Genomic DNA, 23,776 nt, shown 5'->3' on the forward strand with positions numbered 1-23,776 from the left:
GGCAGGGAAATCAGGTTATCAGACTTTCCACAAGTAAAGCAATTAATTGAAGCATCATTAGTTGTGAGCCTGCAGTCCAATCTGAATTCTGCAATAGCAGCTTATGCTAAATACACCCATATGTGTACATTTATATGTACAGATAAAATCTGAATATGACATCAGCAAAAACAAAGATAAATAATACACAAACTTAACTGTAAGGAAGCTCAGTCAAAATGCAGGGTCCTCCTTCTGCCTGGTGAAGAAAACATTCAGCCCTCAGTCTGGGTTTACATTAACCCTGCTCAGGTGGAATACAGCAGATCAGTATGATTTCCTATAATTTGATTTTTTTTATTTGATCAGACAATAAAAAGGCACTACATTATGAAAATCCCATTCCTTTAAAATTATTCAGGGTATCTATTTGGGAATGTGTTGTTATACTAAGGGCACATTAAATGGAGGCACCAAGCCTCCATTAATACCAAAAGATAGAATTTGTAGTCAAACTGATACATAAGCATCATGTTCAGAATAGAAAGATGTGTACTATGTTGTTTGACTAATACTCCCCTCACCCAAAAAAGCTCTTCCTCTCTGAACAGAAGCTGTTTATGAAATAGCCTGTTTTGCTTTGAAGCATATTCTGCTTTCACTGTGCTGTTCTCAGAACACTGGAGTTAACTCAAACATAAAATACAGCCTTAGACAGTTTTCCTTTTAGTCAGAACTTTCCTGCTGACCTGAACATGCAATGTCCATTAGTAACACCTTAAAATTTGCCTTGATTTCCAGGCACACAAACAGGTACCTTCTCTTACCTTCAGCAGGAGAACCAGACTCACCTGCTGCCCAAACAGCCCTGCCCTGTCCCTCTGCAGACACCCCAGGGGCACAGGGCCCTTCTGCACCCAGCCAAGGCTCCGCAGGGCAGGACAGCAGGAGCCACCAAAGGCTCTGCCTGCAAGGACATGACACCAAGAGTCCTCACAGAGCGTTCATTCTTCAGATCAAACTAGAAAGGAGGATGGGAAAAAGGTTCCTATCTGTCACTTCTGATGATGGAGCATTCTGCAACACTACCAAAAGTAGTTCCACGTGTATTTTAAAGCATCCTAGACTAAAACAATCCTGAAAGACTTACTGATCTGAAAATGAATAGCTGAGATGAGGTTCTTAAAGTATTCTTTATTAATATCATTAGAAGTTGCAGAAACAACTTTCTTGTAATATAAAGGCACAGGGAGACAGTTTTGATAAAGTATTCCAAACAAACAGTAACTTACAGTACAAAAGGACAATTTTAATGCACATACAAACCCCAAACATCTCATTCAAAAATATTTCACCATGTTCATCAATAATAATGGGCAATGACTAAAAATATAAATTGTTATTGTACAATAAATATCTGACAGGTGCAAATGGAACAAGATTTATTGCTCTCCACAATGTTTTCCCTGTAGTGTTTTTGCTCTAGTGGGGGGTTTGGGGTTTATTTTCCTTTCACTTCCAAGTTCCTTTTACAAGTGGCTTTAGTAACTTGTTTCTGAAGGGACTAAACACCAAACAAAATTTAAGAGAACATTCTGACAGTCACAGAACTGACTCAAGTAGTAACCAAAACTGGCAGTGTTTGTTTCTTTCACAACTTTAACAATCACAGTCCACTCTCTCTTTGGGAAATGTGGCAGATGTTTCAAAATCAACTGTAGTGGTAAGTCAAGGCTTTAGGGTAGGGTGGTAGTGATGCCTTGAGAGGCTACCTAGAACAGAGGCCAGACAGTGTTAAAGGAATAAAGCAGGGATTTATTAAAAGGCCTTCAAAGGATTCACCCTGGGCAGTACAAGTGGCTCCACCCAACATGGACACCAGGCCAAGAGTTTTCACACTTTTCTAAGTTTTGGTCCGTTTCCATATTGGGGTTAATTGTCCAATTACAGCTTTAGGTTATGCAGTCCCATCCTCCCAGACTGCTCTCCTCAACTCCCTGTTTACACTTTTTTGAGCCCAAAGCTACAACAGTGTCCTTGGTTCTCAGGCTGCAAAAGGATTGTTTTGTCTAAATAAACTGTGAAGAGAACTTGCTAACACTTTATATGAAGTTCAGAGTTACATACTAATGCAGTACAGAATCTGGGAAATATGAAAGCTAAAACTTAAGGCATCAGTAGTACCTAGTCGGAGGGTTAGTCTACTTTCTTCAAATAAGTGGATTTTATGAACAATAGTTTGTGCCAGAACAAGCACATAAAACTGTTTAAATGAGGGGAGAAATTCAAATTAAAAGCTGCACTGGGCATTTTAACTTCAAAAAACAAGACAAGGGACTGGGAACAAATTAAGACTACAGAGGCAACAATCACATGAGTGAGAATTTCCAATTCCAAAATGTCCTTAATCATAGAATCTTTAAGTTGGAAAAGACCTTTAAGATCATCAAGTCCAACCAGCAACCCAGCACCACCACCATGCTCACCATTAAAGCATGTCCTCAAAATACAGTGACCTAAGAAATCAAAGAGCACTCTGCATCTCTGTGTGCCTCCACACTGAGCTTTGAGAAAGGACAGCAAGTCAGTGAGTTTGCCATTTTCCTCACCTGCACAACAATTTCCACCAGGCTCCATGCAGTACAGGAGGCAGAGCAGCTCTGCTCTTGGAAGCAGCACACATTACCTTGCTCAGAATTAAGTTTAGCTTGTACAAAATATACAGGCATTTAAGAAATATTAGTCTCCTTCATTACTGTTACCAGAAGTAATATGCACACATTTCCTAAGAGCATCTTTGTAGGAACAAAACTTGAGGAAAATTAGGCATAGTAGTTGTAAAAATAAAAAAAAAACCAAAAAAAAAGGCAAAACCAAAAACTGAGGAGCAAGCTTTCAAGTGAGTTCTTGTAGCAGTAACTGAGGCTTTTATAAAAACTGTGATTTATGAGAACAACTCCATATTTACAAAAACCTCAATAAGGTTTAATTTCAACTGTACTGGGAATAGCCAAACTTAGTTCAAGAAAAGGTACCTAGAGTGAGTACAGCTTACTGGTAAACCAAAAGATGAATATTCAGAAAATTCCATTCAACACATTTAGGAAGGATGTAAAACAAACTGCTAACTTGCTTGACATGATTCAAATTAGGGTTTTCTCTAGCTTAAGTATAGAATTCCAGAAGTTCTTCAGAAAGTAACCAAGGACCATCAAAATCTGAATTTTGAAAATTATTATTTTCACTACAATATAGCATTTTTTGTTTACTGTATGTTCAAAAAACTAGTAAACAAAACCATTTTCTTTGGCTTGTACTTAAACTACACCAGATTAGTGATTTTTTTTTAGTCAATCTTCTACCCCCAATTTAAATTAACACAAATCTTTTTATTGTAGTGTCCTTCCAATTTCCAAATTATCTCTGTTAAAAGTCATGATTTCCTGTTAAACAGCCATGTGTATATACTGGCATGAAGGGTAAGTTTTGTACAATAGTTACATTAAGTGATATTTCCAATGGTAGAACCACAGAAGACATTAAATGAATGTTAGTTCAAGTGAGATTTGAGCTTATGATGATCTTAAAAAAACAAACCACAATGTCTAAACATAATAAAATACAGTGTAAAACCCCCTAAAATCAGACAGTAAACTCAGGAATTCTGCACTCACAGTAGGAATGTTCTGCACAGCATTAACATGAAAGCCTGTTCAGTTTGAAACAATGCAGACAGCTAGGTTTACCTGGATGTAAATGCCACTTCAAGGTGTTTAAATAAACACAAAAATGAGACAATGATGTCAGAAAAAAGGCCTTTAAAACAGGCCACCAGTCTAACTTGACTTTCCAAGTAAGAACATCAGTTTCACAAAACTGTGACACTAATGCAGTTTTAGGTAAAGTACCCTTTGACACACAAGCTGTCAATTAAGCTATCACAGTCTTTTGTGACCTACTCCCTTTTAAACAGCTAGGGAGGACAGTCAATAGTAGCTCAAGTTTTAATTCAGTAAGTACCTTGTTTGTTTGCAAAGGAACATTGTAACACCATAAAATTCTATTTTTACAGTATTTAGAAAACTGATAAACTAGAGTTTTTTATTCTCTCTTTTTAACAGAGGAGTCCAAAACTTGTGTTTTCTGTGTGTCTTTGCAATAGTGTTTAGCCAGTGCTGCCAAGGACGTTCACTGAGGACTACCTGACGTTGTTACTGAGCTGTGCCAGGTACTCGCGCAGCTCCTTGGCGGCCTGGAACCGCCCGTACCTCTTCTTTGGGTTGGCACACTCATCCAGCAGGGCCTCCAGGCGCCCCTCTTTGGCAATCTCAGCTGGGGGGTGGTGCAGGAGCCCCCCCGAGGTGCCCCTCCACGTGGCGTGTCTGGACAAAAGGTTCTGACAAATGGCATAATAGTTGTGGTCCACAGTGACGCGAGCACAGAGGATCTCCTTGGAGAAGGACAGACAAGCTTCCTTATCGCAGTCGTCAAACTTGCTCTCGTACCACACGTCCCAGTTCTCAGGTTTGTCTGTGGAAGGCAGGGAGACAGTGAAACAAGTGAGGGAGGGGAGCAGAGTGCATGTGTGTGTCTGAATGCAATCAGAAGCTCAATGCACAGCAAACTGGTAATATTTATCTAAAAATCAGTTCTGTTTAGACAAACTCAGAAATGCTGGAGCCTAAGAATGCATCTCACAGTCTGATACATCCTTCTGCTGAAATGTTCCCAGCAAAACAAAAAAAAAGGAAAAGAAAGAAAGAGGGAAAAATAGCAAAGAGGAGGCAGGAAAAAAAGCAGCACAGTAAACACATGAAATCTACATTAACACATACCCAGAGGAAAAAATGTAGCATGAGCAAGTACAAGAGAACAAGCCAGAGCCAAAGCTCAGAGAAAAACAAACAAGCAACATGATTTATTTTAGCAACATAGATTTGGGTTCTCCAGTTGCCCTGGAAACTACTGCTAGCAAGTGGTCTACCAACGATTAAAAAAACATTGCACAGTAATTGCTATAAACTTTTGAAACTTTATCTTCCATCTTACTTCCAACACAGCAGTAACCAGAAAGAATATAAAAAAAGCAGATACATTACTTATAATCTTTGAAAAAAGTAAAATTCAACAAGGCATATGGCATTTATGTACATGTACAAACCCTTCTCCTTCTCACAGCTTTCTTCAACTTAAAACCTGATTTACATAAAATACCTCATGCAGTAATAATTCTGAAAAGGTTACTAAGTGTGAGCTCTCCTGAGTTCTTACTACTTTTTGGTATAAAACTTTCATCTTAAGTTTCCAGACTACTGCCAGCTGTGAGAAGAGGTCCTTATCATGGAGTCTCAGAGTTTTGCAGATGTCTCTTAGCAGTGTGAGGTACAAAGAAAAATTCATGTGTGCTTGGCAGCCTCTGAGCTGACTATTGGTCTTCTCATTCACAGCACAGTGAGAGACAGTTTAGGAAAAGAAAGAGTACTGAAGGATGGTAAAAATCTATTAAAACATGATGTAAGATCTGCAGAATTAACAGCAAAGTCAATGTGGAAAAAAAAGCCAGCAATGGAGAATGGGAAAAAAGGGTTTCAGCAAATTCAAATATGACATCCCACACAGAGCACAAACAGGTGTTACTGCGCAGTGCAACTGGACAGCAGGTACACACTGAAATATCTGAACAGGCACACTGATCACTCTGGACAGAGACTGGCTCATGGAACCTCCCCAAAGATCCATGAAAACAGTAGTAAATGTCAACCACAACAAGTTTATACAAAGACTAAGAATTTTCTCATGCCCTCTTTTGTTGTCTGCGTTCTTGATTGTTAGATCATAAATCACACCAAAACCCTGGTTGAAACAACAGATGTGACACTTTCAGCATTCAGGTTCTGCAAGGTACTACTCACTCCTATTCCAAGTACATATCAACATTTTCAGAGCTCATCTGAACATCCTTCTGCCTGAGCAATTCAGACAGGCTCCAAAAATGAAAGCCTTCAGTAATATTATTTTAAGAGGGAGGGAAATGAATAGAAGGAAAGGAAAGTGTTCTGCAGTAAATGTACTGCATATTCAATAAATTAAAAGGTTTCCTTGGTAGGTTCATATAGTTTTAATCTAAGCTGCTTGAGAGCATGTAATAAATCTAATAAAATACCCAACCAAACAACCCCAAAACACACTTCCTTGCAGAAAAGTGTGTGGATAGAAAAAGCCAGTCTAAAAGTTAATTCCACAGCACAACATAAGAAGCCTATTTGCAAAGCTTAAAATAATCCATTCACCCAAAGCAAAGTGGAATCACTTGGCCTGTTGCCATGAATTTCTGCAGAATCCAGTTTCATGTTCAATGCCTCCAGCCCTCAGGTCTGTAAGTTTTCCTTATAAGCTCAAAAAGAATATAAACCTACGAGATGCCACTTTGTCAAACGCCTCTCCTGCTGCCACTGCTTTGAGCTTTTACAGGTGACAGAAAGAAAATTAATTTGTAACCAGCACTAGAATTACCCATTCCTTCAGTTCCACTATTACAGAAAACCAACAGGAAGCAAAGTCAGGCTATGGGACTGAGGCAAAGCAGGCACTAATGCTGTTTGTCACTCACAGAAAGTAGAGTTCCAAGACTCCCATTGTTACATAGGTGCTTGGAAAAGACAAAAAAAGCCTCTCTCTCTTAGCTAAGGAGGACAAGAAAGCCAGGCTGCTTATCTGTCTATCTGTCCATCCACCCTCAGCACCAACATCCTCTCTTCCCATCCCCGCCTCTTCCTTTATGCACATTTACAGTACTTAGTGTCCAGGTATGCTCAACAGCTCATGAAATTGACAAATTGGTCAAGCTAATTAGTCTAATTACAGAAGAAAGCTAATTCATTTGTTAATCAGCAGTCTAGTTGTAAAGCAAACCAAATATGTATTTAGCAACCACTCATACTTTAAATATTGCAGAGAAAGAAGTGAGAGACTCAGGGTGAGGGGAGTGAAAGGAGACACTTACTCTGTCTGATCAACCTTTTGTCTGCCACCAGAACGTTTTCTGCATCTACAATGATAACTTTCCCATCTCTTGGTCCCACTGCAAAGTTGTCAAAGCTGACATCAAGGAGGTAGAGTGCAAATTCAAAGTCATTATTTGTCAGCTGCTCAGCTATTTCCATTAATTGCCAGGCCAGATCCACTCGTTTCTCCCACGGTGCATTGAAGTAACTCCACAGCTCCTCTCCCACGTAGTTGACAGCCACCATCCTTCCACATGCTCCCAGGTACTTTGCAAATGGCCAACCCTCATCAGATGGAAAGCTCTGTATATAAAAAATTTAAATTTTTAATTAATACAAAACAGCTTTAATTTTAAAAGGCTTTTAAATAAAACTTAGAAGAGAAAGCTGCAAATATCCATCAACACTATAATCCATAAGTTTCTGAGTTTTGAAGAGAAAGGAAAAACAATACAAAATGTATTTCTGTGACCAAGAGACCTTGCTGGATTAATGCAGGAAAGAAGTTGGATGACCTGAAACAATACATAGCCCATATCTAGCTTTCCACCTATACACACACACTCACATATTTACACACACAATTTCACCAGCCATCTTTTTCTCTTGGTGTTTTATTACACATCTGTTGTAGCAATGCAAGTATATTTCCCATCAAAATATTTTTGCATTTGATCTTTTAATTAAAATCAGTTCTTTTAACAACCTAAAGAAAAAAAAGCTCTACAAAGTGGCACCTCCTTCTCTCCACCACCACCCCTTCCACTTTCCCAGTTGATGGGATTCCTTTGAGGTTTCTCAATAGTCTTGTATACCTTAACAGTTTATATCTTGATTAATTGCTATATATATACTGTGTATTTATTACACACAGCCACATAACATTTTTATCAACAGTAAAATCTGTCTCCAACAGTACCTTTCTTCAAAGCTAACATAAGAGACTGAGTAGAAACTACACACTACAAAAAATGACAAAAAAAGCACAAAACACACCAGCATGGTTTTCCTAATTCAGTTGTGCTGAATGTGCTCTAGGATTTCAGTGTGGACAGACAGGCACTTGAAAGGTACCCTCCAAACTCCAGAGGAATGCTGGAGAGGAATGCAACAGGAAGAAACTACAAAAGCACTGATTTAAGGAAACCCCAACTTTAGAGAAGTTAGCACTCTAAGAATACGATGTACACCACTTTTAACTGTTGGGAGATACCACCCATGCTCCTTCCTCCTGCTCTGCCTTGCTATGGTGTCACCAGACACCACCCAGGATCCATTCTGCAGCAATGATGTAGCAAAGGTTTCACCACAGCTGGGGATTTTTACCACCAGCATGGTGGGTTCAGGATGAATGAAAGCCTTGGACCTTCTGGAATCTACAATGGCAGAAAACATTTACTGTCACCCAGGAAAAGAGACTGGAAGGAAACATACCACGTAGAACTGAGCTACAAGACAATGCAGAGAAGAGGTACCTAACATAACCAACTTTGTCTATGTGGTACACCTGAAGAAACCAAAATTTTAACTAATATACATAACTGACAATGTTTGCTATTTTAATGGCAAAAGCTGTGAAGTTGCTCTCTCAGGTGGCAAACTTCAGAAGACAATTTCTGGGTAAGTAACCATTGTTTACCACTACAGAGAACCTCCTTTCTTGGCTGGGCAAAAAGGACATCAGAGCCACATTGGTAACAGAATAGGTAGAAAGTTTTTAACATGTCTGCATGTCTGAACTTCAACTCTATTTTTATCACATGTTCTACTCACATAAGCAGAACAGGTTGTGATAAATCCTGAGGATAATACAAACTAATTTGACAGGTTTGAGAGCAGTATGGTATTTTCAAGCTGTGAAACCACGTAACTCAGCAGAACTAAATCTCTCTCAGTAACTAAATCTACCATGCAATAGTGAAGACATTATCCAGCCTCCAGGCTTATTTGCCTGCAGGATTCAGGGCAATTAATGAAGGAAGAAGTACAGCCAAAGAGCCACCAGTTCAGCTCATGTCAAGTGTCACATTCCACAGTTAAGAGAGTTTTGGGATTTTTTTGTCACTTGTTTTGTGTTCAACAAAATAACCTTCCAACAACTGAAGCATGTGGTAATTCAGTCTTCCTTACTTGTTCTGAACAGACTATCTAACAGAAACATGGCTGTGGCATCAGTAGATGTCACCAAAGAGGGATTTCACGTGCATTTATCGTGACTGTATTCAGTCCTGAACCAAAACAAAACAAGAAGCAAACAGCTGTTGTCCATCAAATGAAATTATTTATTTAACCTACATCATACAAACTTCTCTTTAAACTGGGGAAAAATTACCTGATTACATTTCCTGATAAACACAAGTTTAACTAATTCCACCAACTGCATGACATTGTCATATTGCTGCATTTTATCAGCACTCAGTTCAATGATGTTTAAATATTTTTATTTAAATATTACTTTAGATCATCCCACACCTTTTGTTTTCCACAGTTGTCCTTTTCTATGTTCCAATCTTGCCCTGTTTATGACTTTGCCTCCCTTTGCAAACAAAAATGCAACCACAAACAGTAGAACCTGGCAAGGAATTGGAAGCACAGGTGTCCCCCCCTCGCAGCCCACCAAGCACACTCATTTCCATCCCCTGCACACCATGAGCAAAGCAAGGCTCGTTTTGCTGGGCTGGTGCTCCCTGGGATCAGCCTGATCCATTCCACATCCCCATCTTGTGCCAGGATGCTCTGCTGGGAGGAAAAGAGAAAGCCTCCCCAGCTGGGTGCAGAAAAGGGAAAGACCTAAGAGGACATGTCCTTTCCAGAAGCAGCAGGGATTTATGGAATGGATTAAACTGATTTTCAAAGTGCAGTGTTAGTCACTGACTGATCTTCCAAACACATCTATTATGCTTCCTGCGCTGTGTACACTGAATTTCATTGCAGACAAGAAATTCTAGGAGCAGTCTGGTTTATTCAGAAGTGCTCACCTTCATGTTACCAGCAGAATATCTGCATGCCATGCTGTAACAGATATATTTATAACGCTGTGGCAATAAAAACATCTTTTGACAACAGGAGTGCGGGGAATCCTGCCAAGGTCTGCACATGTATAAACAACATCTCTGCTTTGGCTCCCCTCCAACTGGCATGTAACAGCCACATCTACACTTCATTACCCAAGTCAGTAGCGGAAGAAGGGGATAAAAATATGTACAAGTGCCTCATTCAGTAGTTTTTATATTCACTTGGTGAATTTGACAAGAATATTAATTGAAGTGCAGATCTCTTGTCTCTGCAAGCAGCAGTTTGTAACTTTTTGTACTTTTCTATTTTGAAAGCTGTTTTCTAAGAGGAAACTGCAGCTAACTTGACAAGGATTTTTTGGTTCATGCATTAAAATTTTGAAAACAAATTTATATGATTAATGAACATGTATTCCATGAACAAGTTGCATTAAGAAACCAAAAGCTTCTTGCATCGCTGTCAAAAATCTGATTTCTGGGGAATACTACATAACTATGTTTTATTTTAGTAGTCTGCATATTTAATTAGATAATTTTGTACTTGAATATGCTATTTTCAGACTTTGAAACCTGCATTTGACAATCAAATTAAAAACTAAGCTCTTGTTCAAAACAAGAAGCAGCTGTTTGACAAAAGAATTCGATTCTGACGCACCCCCTCACATTTTATCTATGAACATACAAATGCCAGAGAAACCATAGACAATTAAACTTCATCTGTTTTAAAATAAGGTGATGCATATGAAAATCTAAAACAGGTAGCTTAGTAAGATTGCTCTCATTAACATTATCTTTTTCTGTATTCAGAGAAATATGTCTACCTTCTAACAGAAAGATGGAAAACAGTAAAGATGCCAAAAACTTCTGCTACCTCCATTTCCAGTGACACACCCCCAAAACATATTTTTCTTGCTCTAATTAGTGTAGCTCCAAGATATCTCTCTAATCAAGGCTTAGAAACCTAAACAAACTCTGTGAAAGGGACAATGGACATGCTGTTCCTGAAAGAATAATACTGCATTTATACCTTTAAAAAATACACTGTAGTCTCAGAAAAAATATTAAGAATTAACAGAGTGAATTTATCACTTCACTGAAGCACAAAACACACTATCAGTGCATTTGTCTTCCTCACTTCCATCTGTCTAAACCTGAGATTATACACAAATGTGCCAGTGCTTTTTGTTCAGAGCTGTGAATTAGATCAGGCAGAGAAGACTCACCAGCTTGCAGCTGATAAAGCCTATTGTATTCTGCAGTAACACAAATCCCCCTTGAATTAAACACTTAAAAGAATATTAGTTTATCATAATGAAACATATAATTCATCCTCATAATCAAGACCAAAAAGCCAAACCAATTTAAGTAACAACTGACATTTCTGTTGTTAAAAAACATGCTTTTCATTTTCAAACTGTTCCAGAAGGTGCTCTATTTGTCACCTCCAGTGTTTGCATAAAGTGAGTTCCTGCTCAAAAAAAACACCTTGGACAAAACCTGCCCAAACAAAGAGCTGCATCTTTTATGTGAAGAAATTTTTAAAAACACACACAAACAGGGTGGGGACTTGTCTCCAAGGGACCCTGAGGAACTTCATGGCAAAACGACCCCTCCCTGACACCTTCACTGCAGGCACCAGCAGGCAGGGCAAGCTCAATTCCAGTAACATGCTCTTCCTCAAACGGAAATTGAGTTCTGCCTCAGAGTACTGCTGATTCCACAGTGTAAACAACAGTAGCACTTGCATTAATCACCAAGGCAAATGAGCAAAGCTCTGGAGCCATGAAGAGCTGCAGAGCAGATTTACCACGATGATTTTTTGGATCAAAGGAGTAACAAGCACAGTCTAAACACAGGTGCCTCCTTTTGTCAGGAACTGATCTGCATTCTGGAAGATATGTATTCAAATGTTTTTCTGAATGCTCGTGAGTACAGTGGAAACCATGTAATTCCAGCTACATGCCACAGCATTTGATATTTACCTGGAACTCCCACAGGGGTTATACACACATAGCCTACAGACACAGTGAACAGTGGATTTCACTGACTGCTCCAGATACTGGTGTTCCCATTGAAACCATATTTTTTAAATTTTTTTAACTCTTCTTCAAGTTTGACTACATTTCAACCAGTTACTGTATACAATTCATGCCAACGAGAGGTTCACACCAGGCTTGACACACTATAGGACAAAAAATACACAAAATTCTAAATACTCAGTTGGTAAGATGAACACTTCAGCTGCAAAAGTTGTATTTCAAAACATCAGCAGAGACATGCCTCTTTTCCAAATAAACTAATGAACAATGATTAAACTCAAGAGCCATAATAAAGAAAATTGAGTATCATTATTGGTTGTCACCTGTTCAAATTGGTTTGTAGTCCATAGAAGTTTGTTTCAGATTAAATTTGCAACAGATGCAAATAATCACTGTGTATTGACTTCTTATCAGTAATGAGCCTGGAATATGTCACTACCAAGGAGTCCTAGCAGAGATGGCCTTATTTTTAAAGTTACTTTGCAAAACTGGACTAAAAAAGAAAGCTTCAATTATTTAATTCAGAGAAGTAAAACAACTCCCCGTATACATCTGACATACCAGAACAACATTGGTATTGCAAGGTTTCTAATGTGGGGTAACAAACTTTCTTCTGCTATTGAAAACTGCAAGAGTAAGAATTTCTCAAGAGAATTTCTATTTAAGTCTATATAGCAACTTCCCAGCAGCCTTTAAATTCAGACAGCCATTCATCATAATATACACACCACAATAACTTCAAGAATTTCTAGACAATTTTAAAATATCCCTTATAATTCACCCTACATGTTTTCTACTCTAGGGAACTTCCACTATGAAAGAAGGATGAAAATAGTTTTGATAACTTAGGGAGCATAATTAAATATGACAGTTAACATGACAAGTACAAGCCAGTTCTGGTCTAATATGTACAGTCATATGTCACTGCAAAAAAATGATTCTTCAGTTCTCAATAGAACCACATTAGAGGAATATTCTTGTAACATGAGGCCACTCAATCTTAATTCAACAAAGAACCAATTTTTCGTTCCTTTTAGAAAGGTTCACAATGGAAATTCAGTCTGTTTAAATCCCAGTATCTGTAAGAGCCAGAACTTCAATAACACAAGTCCAGCCAAGGCCATGTCAGGTAGTGCAGATATCACCTTAAATCCACTGCTTGGTTTACAGCATCAGAATTATGGAACAGAAACACCAAATTCAGTAATGAAGACACTTTTAAGGGTAACAAGTATTAATACTGACTTGCCACTCTACCAATGTATTTAGAATAGAACTACAGAAAATAACTTATGATTAGAAGAGTGTGTATGGAAAAAAATAGAAAAGAGGAATTTGCTCATTTACTTATGCATGGATCAGCAAAAAGATTCTGTGGAACATTTGGCTAAATTGCTACTTTGAGTGAATTCTGAGCAAGAAATTGTTTCAAATTGATCAGTTAAAGTTTTAATATATGTTTACCAGATGTCAACTATTGCTCTTCCCGTAACAAAACCAAACATCAAGCCCAACAATGACATGTAGAGAAACCAGAAGAATTTTAGGTTATATGGCAACAGACTGCTCATGCACAGTAATTATACCAGGAATAGAGATACAGCTGTTGGGTTTGTTTTGTTTTGCTCTTTCCCCACAAGGAATAACAATGATCAGAAGTTGTGAGAAAGATAAAGTCATTAAACTTAAGCACTCAGAAAGCTAAAACCATATCTGAGGGAGGGGCAATGATTTACACAGTCTATTAAAAATGCAGAAATACCACTATTTGGCACACAGAGATTGGCATTTCTCTTAGAGAAATAAAAGTCCTTGAGACTTGTGATTTACATACAAGACACAAATGTTCACCATCATTCTTTGAAGAATGTTCATTTAAAGAGGTTGTTAAAAGCTAAAGCTCGAAACAAAGTTGCATTAATGCACTCTGGATTTAATTGATAGATACCTTCTACAGTTTGGAAAAAACTTCATTACAGGCAAGCATTTTAATTGCACAGTGTATGTGCAAATTCCAAGTTTACTTTGTGTGCCTATCTCATTTTTCCACAGCAGCTGGTGTGGGTCTGTGTTTTGGATTTGTGCTGGAATGGCACTGGTAGCTCAGGGATGCTCCAGGTATTGCTGAGCAGTGATCACACAGAGCCAAGGCCTCTCCTGCTCCTCACCCCAGCTGCCAGGGGAACGGGGAGCACAGGGAGCTGGGAGGGGACACAGCCAGGACAGCTGACCCCAGCTGATCCAAGGCACATTCCATTCCATTCCATTCCATTCCATTCCATTCCATTCCGCATCGTGACCAGCACGTGAGGCTGGGGGAAGGAGGATGAGGGAGGGGGACACATCCAGAGTGAGAGCATTTGTCTTCCCAAGTCACCATTCCGTGTGATGGAGCCCTGCAATGGCTGAGCACCTGCCTGCCCATGGGGATTGCTGAATGAATCCCTTCTTTGGCTTTGTTCTCCTTACCGAACTGTCTTGGTCTCACAACCCACAAATTTTCTCACTTCTCCTCTCCCCCATCCCAGTGTGAGGGGAGGGAGCTGCGCGGGGCTGAGTTCCCAGCTGGGCTTAAACCACAGCACTGAAAACAAAGCAAACACGACTGACATTTCCATATGGCACCTGGTAATACTGTAAACCAACAGCACAGCCAACACAAAGGCAAGACTGAGGGTTGCAAGACCAGCTCTAGATGCCCTTTGCCAAAACAACTTCTAAATCCTGTATTTCAGTTTTGCCAGTACAGATGTAAACTGTCTTTTCAGGTAAGCATAAGATCTTAGGAAAAACACAACCACCTTACTGAAAAACAACGTTCTTACCAAGAAACAACTTCTCATTTCAGCAGTCAAGTCCCATTGTACTACCCCTAACACCAAGAACAAGGATTTGGGGCACTGTTTGTTCATGTTTCAGCAGAGAACACAACACGTGGCCACTGCAGAAGGAGTCAGACACAGCATGGCTGCACACCAGGGCTCACAGCACAGCCACAGCTCAGGAACAGCATCCAAGCTGCCAGGACACGGCCACAGCACCTCCAAAGAGGAAATCTGGAGCCTGACATCATCAGTGCAAAAGCTCTGTGAAAAATGAGCTATCACACATTTCAGTTCTATTAACAGTAAGTTTATGTTCCAACTTGCAAGTGAAGATAAAAATTAACCAAGTTACTTGATAAAGTTGAATAACATCCACTATTTAAAATGTTGAAAATATTTCAAAACGTTTCTCCACTACATCTATTTTACAAGACAAACTAGAAGCTGGTGGTTTATAGAAAGTCAAAGGACAAAGACAAACCTGCTTACATCCAGAATGGTTCTCTGAACAGTCACACTGCACTCAGTCTCTAATCCAAGTTATTTTTTCAATTTTTCTATTTCTTCCTCAGGCAACTTCAGCTGACCTGTCTTTGCAAGTGTTTGATGCACACCATCATCATATTCAGTGAGAAATAGCATGCCATTAGATCCTATCCTCCAGGTGATTCCTATTTAAAACACTGTTTATCATTCAATGAGTTGAAACAGCAGCAAGTTTTGTTCTTGCATTTGTCCAAATAAGCTGTTCATGCCTATATGAAATATTGGTTTAGATGTAGCATTTTGATTACAAATCTGACCTTATTTTACGAAAAAGTATTCATCTTTTTTGAAGAAAACAACTATTAGGAGGGGAGATGAAAAAAACCCCAAACCTGTCAGAAATTAAATCTTTAGCACATAAATTCTTTGGTTCAAATGTGAATTCAGATGAAAATTGTGAGAGGATTTAATTAGTGAGAAGTTTAGCAAGATTCTATAGAAGAAAAATTAGTATTTTAATATAAAAAAAAAATCTTAAGTGTACTTGAACAATACTGCAGCTGTCATTCCATTTGCTTAACAAAGTCAAATGGCAAAAGGGGCTGAATTCTTCCCTGAGTACACCTACACAATAAATAAGTGCAAACAAAGAAGGTTAACAAGAAAGTTATGAAAAAATACAAATAATGAGTTAGGATTACAACATGTAATCTGTACTAAACGTGCAGTGTTATGCTTTTGATACAAATCCCTGAACAGTAAAATCATGCTATGGGTTAAAGCCCCACCTGAGAAATTCCCACAGCAGAGGCTGTAAATCACTTGTGATGATGCAGTTCACAAGCAACACCACTTCAGGAATAATCCATACTCTCTTCAAGCTAAAATCCCAGTCTCTGATGAAAAACCTCACAATCCATGAACTGCTGGCTCTTGTAGACAACTACAGAGAATTTTCTACTATAAATGAAAGACCAAGCTTTAAGTTGCTACTGAATTCTCTATTTACATTTGTCTGTAGCACAATTAAGCAAAACAGAACTTGCATGCACTGCACACCAAGAGTTTAGACATCATCTCTGCTGTTATGAATGACAGCGCTCAGTCACTGTAGTGTTCCATGAAAGACTCAAGGCAAAAACAAGCACTATTTTCCCCTATGCCCTCTTGGTGACAGACAGCATGAGTTAAATGCATCAATTTATTGATTGCTTTACTTTAAATTAAAATCTGATTCTTCATACAACATCATGAAGGTTTCTTTTCTTGGAAGCAGCTGATTTTTAAAACAAGCCTACAAGTTTCATTCCAACAGCACTACTTGCCCTCATCACTACTGCAGAAACTACACCATAAAATGTCTTACAAATGTTATGTACAAACACAAACAACCTTCTCAGTAGTCAATTATAAATTCTAGAAAGTAACCACCTCTCAGAGTGTCTGGCATGTTGCTGTTGCAAGAGCTGCAGAACACAGAATAACCCATTCCTTAAGTATTTCTCAGATGGAGACTAAACCTGGAGCACTATGGAATGGGGAAGGGATCATACAGATTGATGTACTTCACATATTTTATTCCTAATTGAGGGAAGATCTTCAAACGTCAAGTACTCAGTATCAAAGTTAATTAACATTTTTCTGGAGAAACCATTAGGAGTGTTTAGGCACACAAAGCTGGCCTGAACCTCCCCACCAAGACATGCCAAAACATCAAAATTCACAAGACTCTATGAAACACTTTTGATCTGTTAAAAGGCAACAGACTTGCTTTACTTCTCCCTGAACTGCTAAAGGCTGCCTCACTTCCCACAAATTTGACCTGCTCTGCTCTCAGCTGCACCCTTGTTAAGATAAATGTTGAACAGAGAGCTCAAGTCCACTCAAGGTTTTTTCTCTTCAAAAGATTTGCTTGACAGTCTCAGGACTCCTCTACAGTCCCTCAAGAAGCTGAGAGGAATCAAGGCTTCTTATCAAACCCACTGCCCTCCATCCATGATCCAGCCCATTAGAGTCAAGGCCACAAGTGTGCCATAGCCTTTGCCTGTAGAGAATTATGAAGAAACACAATTGTTCTCTGGCCATCGAGGTCTACACTCAGTATGTTGGAACCACTGGTGAAAACCGAAAAAGTAAGTTGTATGAAACACAGCCAAAACAAATCACCTCTCAAAGAATTTCCTGGATACACTCAGCGGAGCAAAGCAGTTTTGATTTTCTTACTTAAGTGGAGTTTCCTTACTCACTGTGCTCAGGAGGAACTTCACAGCAAAATGGGAGACAATGTACCCTCAAGTCTGCTGAGAAGCTTAACTGGAAACACACTCTGAAAACAAACCTAAAGGGCTGTACATGGAGAGACTGAAGGGCAGAAGGCACACTACTGAAAAACATGTTTGTAATTAAGTTCATAAATTGATTTTCTAGAAATTAGTCAGTAGGCAAACTTTCTGGAGGGTAAAGCCTGCAGCACTGCTTTTTGAGCAGTTCTTGGCCTCTCACTAGAGAAACAGCAGATGTTAATAGTAATCATGAGGTAATGTTTCCAAAACATATTTGCAAATATCATTTTAATCATACATTGGATAAAGGCAAGGACAGTTCAGTAGTTAGACAAAACAGTTCTGATTCCAAACCTACATGCTAAAAGCACACTTGTGAGTTCCCTTGATAATATTAAAACCAAAATGCAAAGCTCCTCATCTAAACAGATATAGAACAGAAACAGAGTGGTGCGACAGAAGTTTCCTAAGCATTTTTCACCTAAAAATTTCTATAACATATTAAAGCACAAATTTCAGGTGTGTGCACATAACCCGTCCCCCTAATTAAAGACTACAGAACATGTAATTGCTGAAAAGAGAACACTGTTCATTTATCTGTCGGTCTATTTTCAGGCTACAAATACCAATCTCTAATTTCTACCAGCACTAACTATATTTAGTTCACATTAAGAACATGACATAGCACATGAGTCAGTTTCTGACAAGGAAAGCACAACAGCATCGCAGCACAGTCTCCACGCATTGCCTCCCAAACTAGACCCTAAGAAATGAATCACGGGCACGCACTGCTGCCCGGCAACGTGTGAACAGCGGAACACGCTGACACCGGACTGTGCCAAAGGCACGGGGAGCATCAGCCCCCGGCACCGAGCCGCTCGCTCCCGGGGACCGCGCCTGCCGCTCGCTACCGGCGGCACAGCGGGATGGGGATGGAGTTAAACCCTGAGGAGGACCGCAAACCGGGAAAACACGCAGTCTTTGAGGGAGGAAGGAGAGAAGAGAGCTGATCAGGCTAAGTGAGCTAAAGAAACGCCTCCTGGCCGAGGCACGGACTGGGGAGCCTCTGCTCAGCCCGCCCTGCCGGCACCTCCGCAGGAGAGTCAGTCACGGCACAGAGCCGGAGGCGGCCCCGCGATCCGCCGGGGTTTGGAGCCGCTGCCCGGGGGCCCTCGGCCCCGCTCGCAGACACGGCGATGGCAGGAAGGGCCATTCCTGCGAGGGTCCCGCCGGGACGGGCACCGCCGGCCGCGCTTACCTGCAGCACCAGCGGCTCGGGGTTGAAGGCGAGGGTGATGAGCAGCTGCATGCGCTCCGAGTCCTTCAGGTTGCGCAGCAGGAAGCTGCCCGAGTCCTTGGTCTCGGCGTAGCGGCGCACCAGGCGGTCGAGCAGGCGCTGCGAGGGGCAGTGCACCAGGTCGGACCAGCCCTCCACGGCGCCGGGGGTGAGCAGCCGCACGTCGCCGTTCAGGCTGGCGAACTCGGTGGCGGGCAGCGCCTGCAGCAGGTCGCAGCGGCCCCTGCCGGTGGCGCGGCGGCAGATCTTGGTGTCGATGTCGGCGAGCTCCTGCGCCGAGCCCAGGCGCTTCAGCACGACGCGGCGGGAGCCCTCGCGGGGCTCCCCGTACCGCGCGAAGTACACGTTCTTCACGTTGAAGAAGTCCAGCAGGCGCAGGCGGCCCCAGCTCTCCAGCCGCAGCTGCCCGTTGAGGAACTTGCGGCACCAGCTGGTGCCCCAGCAGGCCGGACACTTATTGAGCTGCAGGAAGCGCCGCTCCGACAGCTCGTTGCGCTGCAGCGAGGCCAGCAGCGAGTGCGTGTTCAGCACCAGCGCCGCCGCCAGGCTGCCCAGCACCGCCAGCTTCACGTAGCGGTACAGCCGCCCCAACTTCAGCGACACCAGCCGCAGCATCGTCCCGGGCCGCGCCGGGCCCCCCGCCCTCCGCCGAGCTCGCTGCCCGCCCCGGCCGCGCCGCGGCTCCGGCTCCAATAAACTCCCCGCCTCGCCGCCCGCCCGATAAAAGGCGGCCAAGTTACTGAGGGGCCGGCGGGGAGGGGGAGGGCAGGGGAGGGAGGGCGGCGCCTGCAGCGCGCGGGCCCGGGCGGACCCGCCCCCGGGGAGGGGCTCGGGCTCCGCTGCCGCCGCCGCTCCCGCCGCCGCCGAGCCCCTCCCCCGCCCCGGGGGGCTCCTCCCCCGCCCACCGCTGGACACGCCCTCGAGGGCGGGGCGTAGCGCGAGCGCCGCCGGCCGCCAGCGGTTGGCTGCGCGTGACGCGGCGCGGTCGCGTGCGGCCCCGCCCCCTTCCCGCCCCATCTCGGGGGCGGGGCCGCCACGCGCGCGGGAGGCGGGGCGCGGTGCCCTTCCCGCCCCTCAGCCCCCGGCCCCGCCGGACTCTCGGCCCGCCGGGGGAGGGGGCTCGGGGCTGGCGCTGGCTGCCGCCATGTTGCCTGCGCCTCTCTGTGTCCGTGTCTGTTCGCCCTGTCCGCCCCCGCCCCGTCCGGGGCAGCAGCGCTCTCCCGGTGCCCGCGGAAAGCGCCCTGCCCGAGGCCGGCCCGGGACGGCCGCGCTGCCCCAGCAGTGTCCGCCACCCGCCGTGTCCCTGCCTGCCCCTCGCGCCCGCCGCAGCCCCGCAGCGCAGCGCCCTCACGGGTCCCGGCGCGTCCCCGCCTGGTTTGGTGGTGCCGCGGGACGCGCTGGACCTGATCCTGTGCAGTGTGTTCAGCCTGTCCCCACTCCGGGGGAACAATCAGTGCTGAGGGGCAGTCCCCGTGTGAGGAACGTTCCGTGCTGTGAGGCTGCCCCCACAGCGTCCCCGGGAGTGCTGGCACCGGCACTGCCGCAGGCTAAGAGCCATTCTGTAAAACTAACCACAGAGCAACAGAGATTAAGAAAAAGGGTCAAAGTCTTAATCTCGTCTACACTATGCTCTCACAAGTTAAAGACAACCTTCACATTGGGAGAAGTAACTCACTTTATTACCTGTCCAGTCCCAAAAGTGCAGTAGGGATATGGTTGTTGAGAAAGAAGTGTAGCAGACTGCTTAATTTTAAATGCACTATACAAAACTTTGAGTGCTTAGTATCTAGAATATTGGACATACATTTGTCTTTTCATATTGGCATGTACTGATATGTCTATATGCTGTGTTTTGACATTTCTCTGTCTAGTCTAAAGTATTTCCCTTACTGAGATTTTGTCACTGACTGGATCTGTTTCAATATGCCTTGTTAAATGCTGCTCCTAGGGTCAAAACATTCCATCAGCAAATTCTGCAGTCTACAAAGCAGTGGGTTTCTGAAAATTAAGTATATACATAAATATATATAATTTCCCTTATTTCAAGTCTTCATTAGGGGATGCACTGCTTGATGCTATATCTCAAATAATCATAATTGATCTTGAAAGATGAACTGATTTTTTTTCCTGCATGGAAATTCCAAACTCACTAGCTAAACATGTTTGGTCTTTACATGTTGATAGTGGTTTTTTTCATCTAACAGTATCTAATCTGTATGTTATTAAATCACTAACAAATCTAAATATAACCCAATATACTGAATTAATGTTTATTTTCTGCATTTCTTATTTCTCAAGCTTTCTAATTTGCTCATTTATGGGGAAACAGCTTGATCCTTCGGAACGCAAACAGAATATTTTAATCTTTACTAGATGAAAACATTTTAAAGTACAAAGAATCATTTAAATAGTTTAATACATTCTTTCAACAACAATGTAGTGTTCTTAAAGGATTTGACATTGCAAATTCATAAACAAATAAATCTGTTTCTAAAGCTGTTTCTAAACAGATCAGAAAACTTGTTCTGTAGCTATTTCTGGTTTCACTGGCATTCACTGGGGACTGTGGGGATTGTTTGTGAGGGATAAGGGAAAAGGTGGAGACTGCCTTTCAATTTCTCTTTAACTTGGTTTCACAGATTTACAAATTCTGGGTAACGAAAGAAAGGAGAATGAAGGGGAAATGCAACCATTTGGAAGACTAAAATGTGTGGAAAGAAAAGGTTAAGGCAGAGTTGGAAAGAAAAAGCAAAGGAGGGGGACCGACTGAGTAAAAAATGGTTAATTCTGAAAGGATGACAGGTATATCTTGTAGTGTTTAAAAGCCTGATTTGTGAATGATCCATTTCAAAGAGCAGGGGAATGCAAAATAAACTAGATAATGCATTATAATGCACGCATTTCCTGTCTTTCTAGAGTTGCCACCTTCTGACTAGCCTTCAAAATCAACTACAGTAGTTTTCCTGTGAAGACTTCATTATATCTGGCAGTGTAAACCATCGAAGCCTGCAGTCACTGGGATGCAAACAGGCCAGCCATGGAGTGCCAGTGCATGATGTTCTCTGGGGTACAGCAGGTTCTCACAAAGGGCTGGCCCACAGCACAGCACCAGGGTCTCAGTTTGCTGTGTGGTAGGAAGGGCTGTTCCAACAATTACCTAATATTGCTGCCTCCATCTGGGGATTTTTGGCATCTCCCATAAGAGTGGTGGGTTGGAGTTATGCACAGACCTTTTATACTAAAGACAAAATATATTCCCAATGTTTTCAGAGACATGGAGAGGCCTCATGGTGATCACAGACTCCACAGCTGCAGAGACCTCCTACACAACGTTAAATTATCCAGTATATTGATTTGAAAGAAGACTTGAATAGCTCCAGGCCTCCATAATGAGAAAGCAAACAACCACTCAGAATTTAAACAGTTTAGAAAGAAAAGATAATCCAGCAGCTCTATTGAAATGTCTGATAACAGACACCCTTACTAGGGCACTTCCCTCTGAGCTCTTGTTCCAAACTATGGAATAAGCAGCTGTTTGAAACGGCAGCTATCTCAAAATCCTTGCAGATACTGCAAAAGAGTTTGGAGTACCTGTTTTTCTTAATTGTCTAGACATTCCCACACTCAATCACCAAATCCACCTCGCCACTTTCAAAATAGGGATCTTTGTCCCTTTAGCCAGGCAGGTCTGAAAGATGAGCTGGAAGAACTGTTGCTTTTTGATATAAGGCAAAGCAACTTGGTTTCGAGGAGTAGCATGGCAACTCAAACTCATTAGGGTCGCTCGGGCTGAAGAGCACACAGATATTAATGTGGTAGACCGTCAAAGGCCTTTATTGTCTCATCTCGCGGGGTTTTATAGTCTAAGGGGCTTCTCTACGTCAGAGGGGGTCTGCAGTACTATCTATGGTTAGTAAGGAGTGGAAAGTTACTACCATTACTATCGTTAGGGAGGCTACATTCTTAGTTACATTCTTAGGGTGATCTCTTATCTCAGGGGATTAGGGGAAAAGGAATCTTGCCACTTTCTGTCACATCGCGTGATCTTCTGATCGCCTGTCTCTATCTACCACAAAGAACAGTTCCAAGTTCTGCACCTTTATAACCCAGACTTTACATATTTATGTTCACACACATCAGACTAAGTGCATACACATAGTTCAGAAGCCTGTGTCCCAGCAAGGAGCATGGGTATGCCTGAGATTTCAGAATATTTTCCCTTTTTATGTTTGGGGGACAGCCACAGGTTGGGACAAACACTCAATATCCTCAGACATCTCACAGATTTGATCCTTGTGCAGAAAGTAGAACATATCTGAAGGAATCTGGATCTATGGCTGGGCTGTGTAAAGGATCTGTCCAACCAACCATGCATCACACCCAGGGGGACACTGTTTGCACTTCTCTGAGGATCTGTAGCACACTCTACCTTCTTCAAATTGAAAATCTCATTTGTTATGTTGTGCCACTTACTGATGGCAAAATGAAATTAGTATTGTGCTTCTGGAAAAATAACACCTAAATATCTGTTAATCTTACTAGTGGAAGGGAGTGTCTTTCTTTAACCAATAAAAAATTGCAGTAAATTAGGGTTTTATTTTTCTGTGTACAATACCAATTCTTGCTTAGAATGAAAGCAAAAATGAAAAAAAAGCAACAAAATTATAATTTCATAAATTATCATAAAAATTTTAATTGTGTTGAATTTTATGCACATAACATACTGTATTTGGTGCAGTGTAACAGAAATACTGGTTCTGTAGAATTTTTGCTTTTAGTAATCTGGCATTTTTCCTCAATTTCTACTTCCTTTTAATGGTGCCTCTTACAGCCTTTGAGCAGCTGAACAA

At 41.8% G+C, this 23,776-nt stretch overlaps 1 protein-coding gene across 2 annotated transcripts; it reads right to left on the bottom strand.

Annotated features, from left to right (window-relative positions):
• Positions 1-1,158: 1,158 nt before the first annotated feature.
• DIPK2A (divergent protein kinase domain 2A) lies at positions 1,159-19,541 on the bottom strand. 2 transcript variants are annotated; one of them, XM_059479450.1, is made up of 3 exons: positions 18,888-19,541; positions 6,983-7,286; positions 1,159-4,509 (listed from the first exon to the last, which is right to left on the bottom strand). In XM_059479450.1, exons 1-3 carry the CDS (start codon positions 19,539-19,541, stop codon positions 4,178-4,180), a joined length of 1,290 nt encoding a protein of 429 aa, XP_059335433.1. In that variant the 3' UTR covers positions 1,159-4,177. The 2 variants fall into 2 exon arrangements, with proteins under 2 accessions (XP_059335433.1, XP_059335434.1); XM_059479451.1 differs by lacking the exon at positions 18,888-19,541 and adding an exon at positions 15,351-15,546.
• Positions 19,542-23,776: the final 4,235 nt, after the last annotated feature.

Source organism: Ammospiza nelsoni, chromosome 10 (assembly GCF_027579445.1).
Source record: "Ammospiza nelsoni isolate bAmmNel1 chromosome 10, bAmmNel1.pri, whole genome shotgun sequence".
Lineage (NCBI taxonomy): Eukaryota > Metazoa > Chordata > Aves > Passeriformes > Passerellidae > Ammospiza > Ammospiza nelsoni.

What these genes read in the sequence shown, in the direction of transcription:
- DIPK2A (XM_059479450.1), bottom strand. Translation starts at nt 19,541, where the DNA reads ATGCTGCGGCTGGTGTCGCTGAAGTTGGGGCGGCTGTACCGCTACGTG. An exon ending in CCGAGCCGCTGGTGCTGCAG is followed by an intron (nt 7,287 to 18,887) that starts GTAAGCGCGGCC and finishes TTTTATATACAG; the next exon opens with AGCTTTCCATCTGATGAGGG. An exon ending in CAAAAGGTTGATCAGACAGA is followed by an intron (nt 4,510 to 6,982) that starts GTAAGTGTCTCC and finishes TGCCTTCCACAG; the next exon opens with ACAAACCTGAGAACTGGGAC.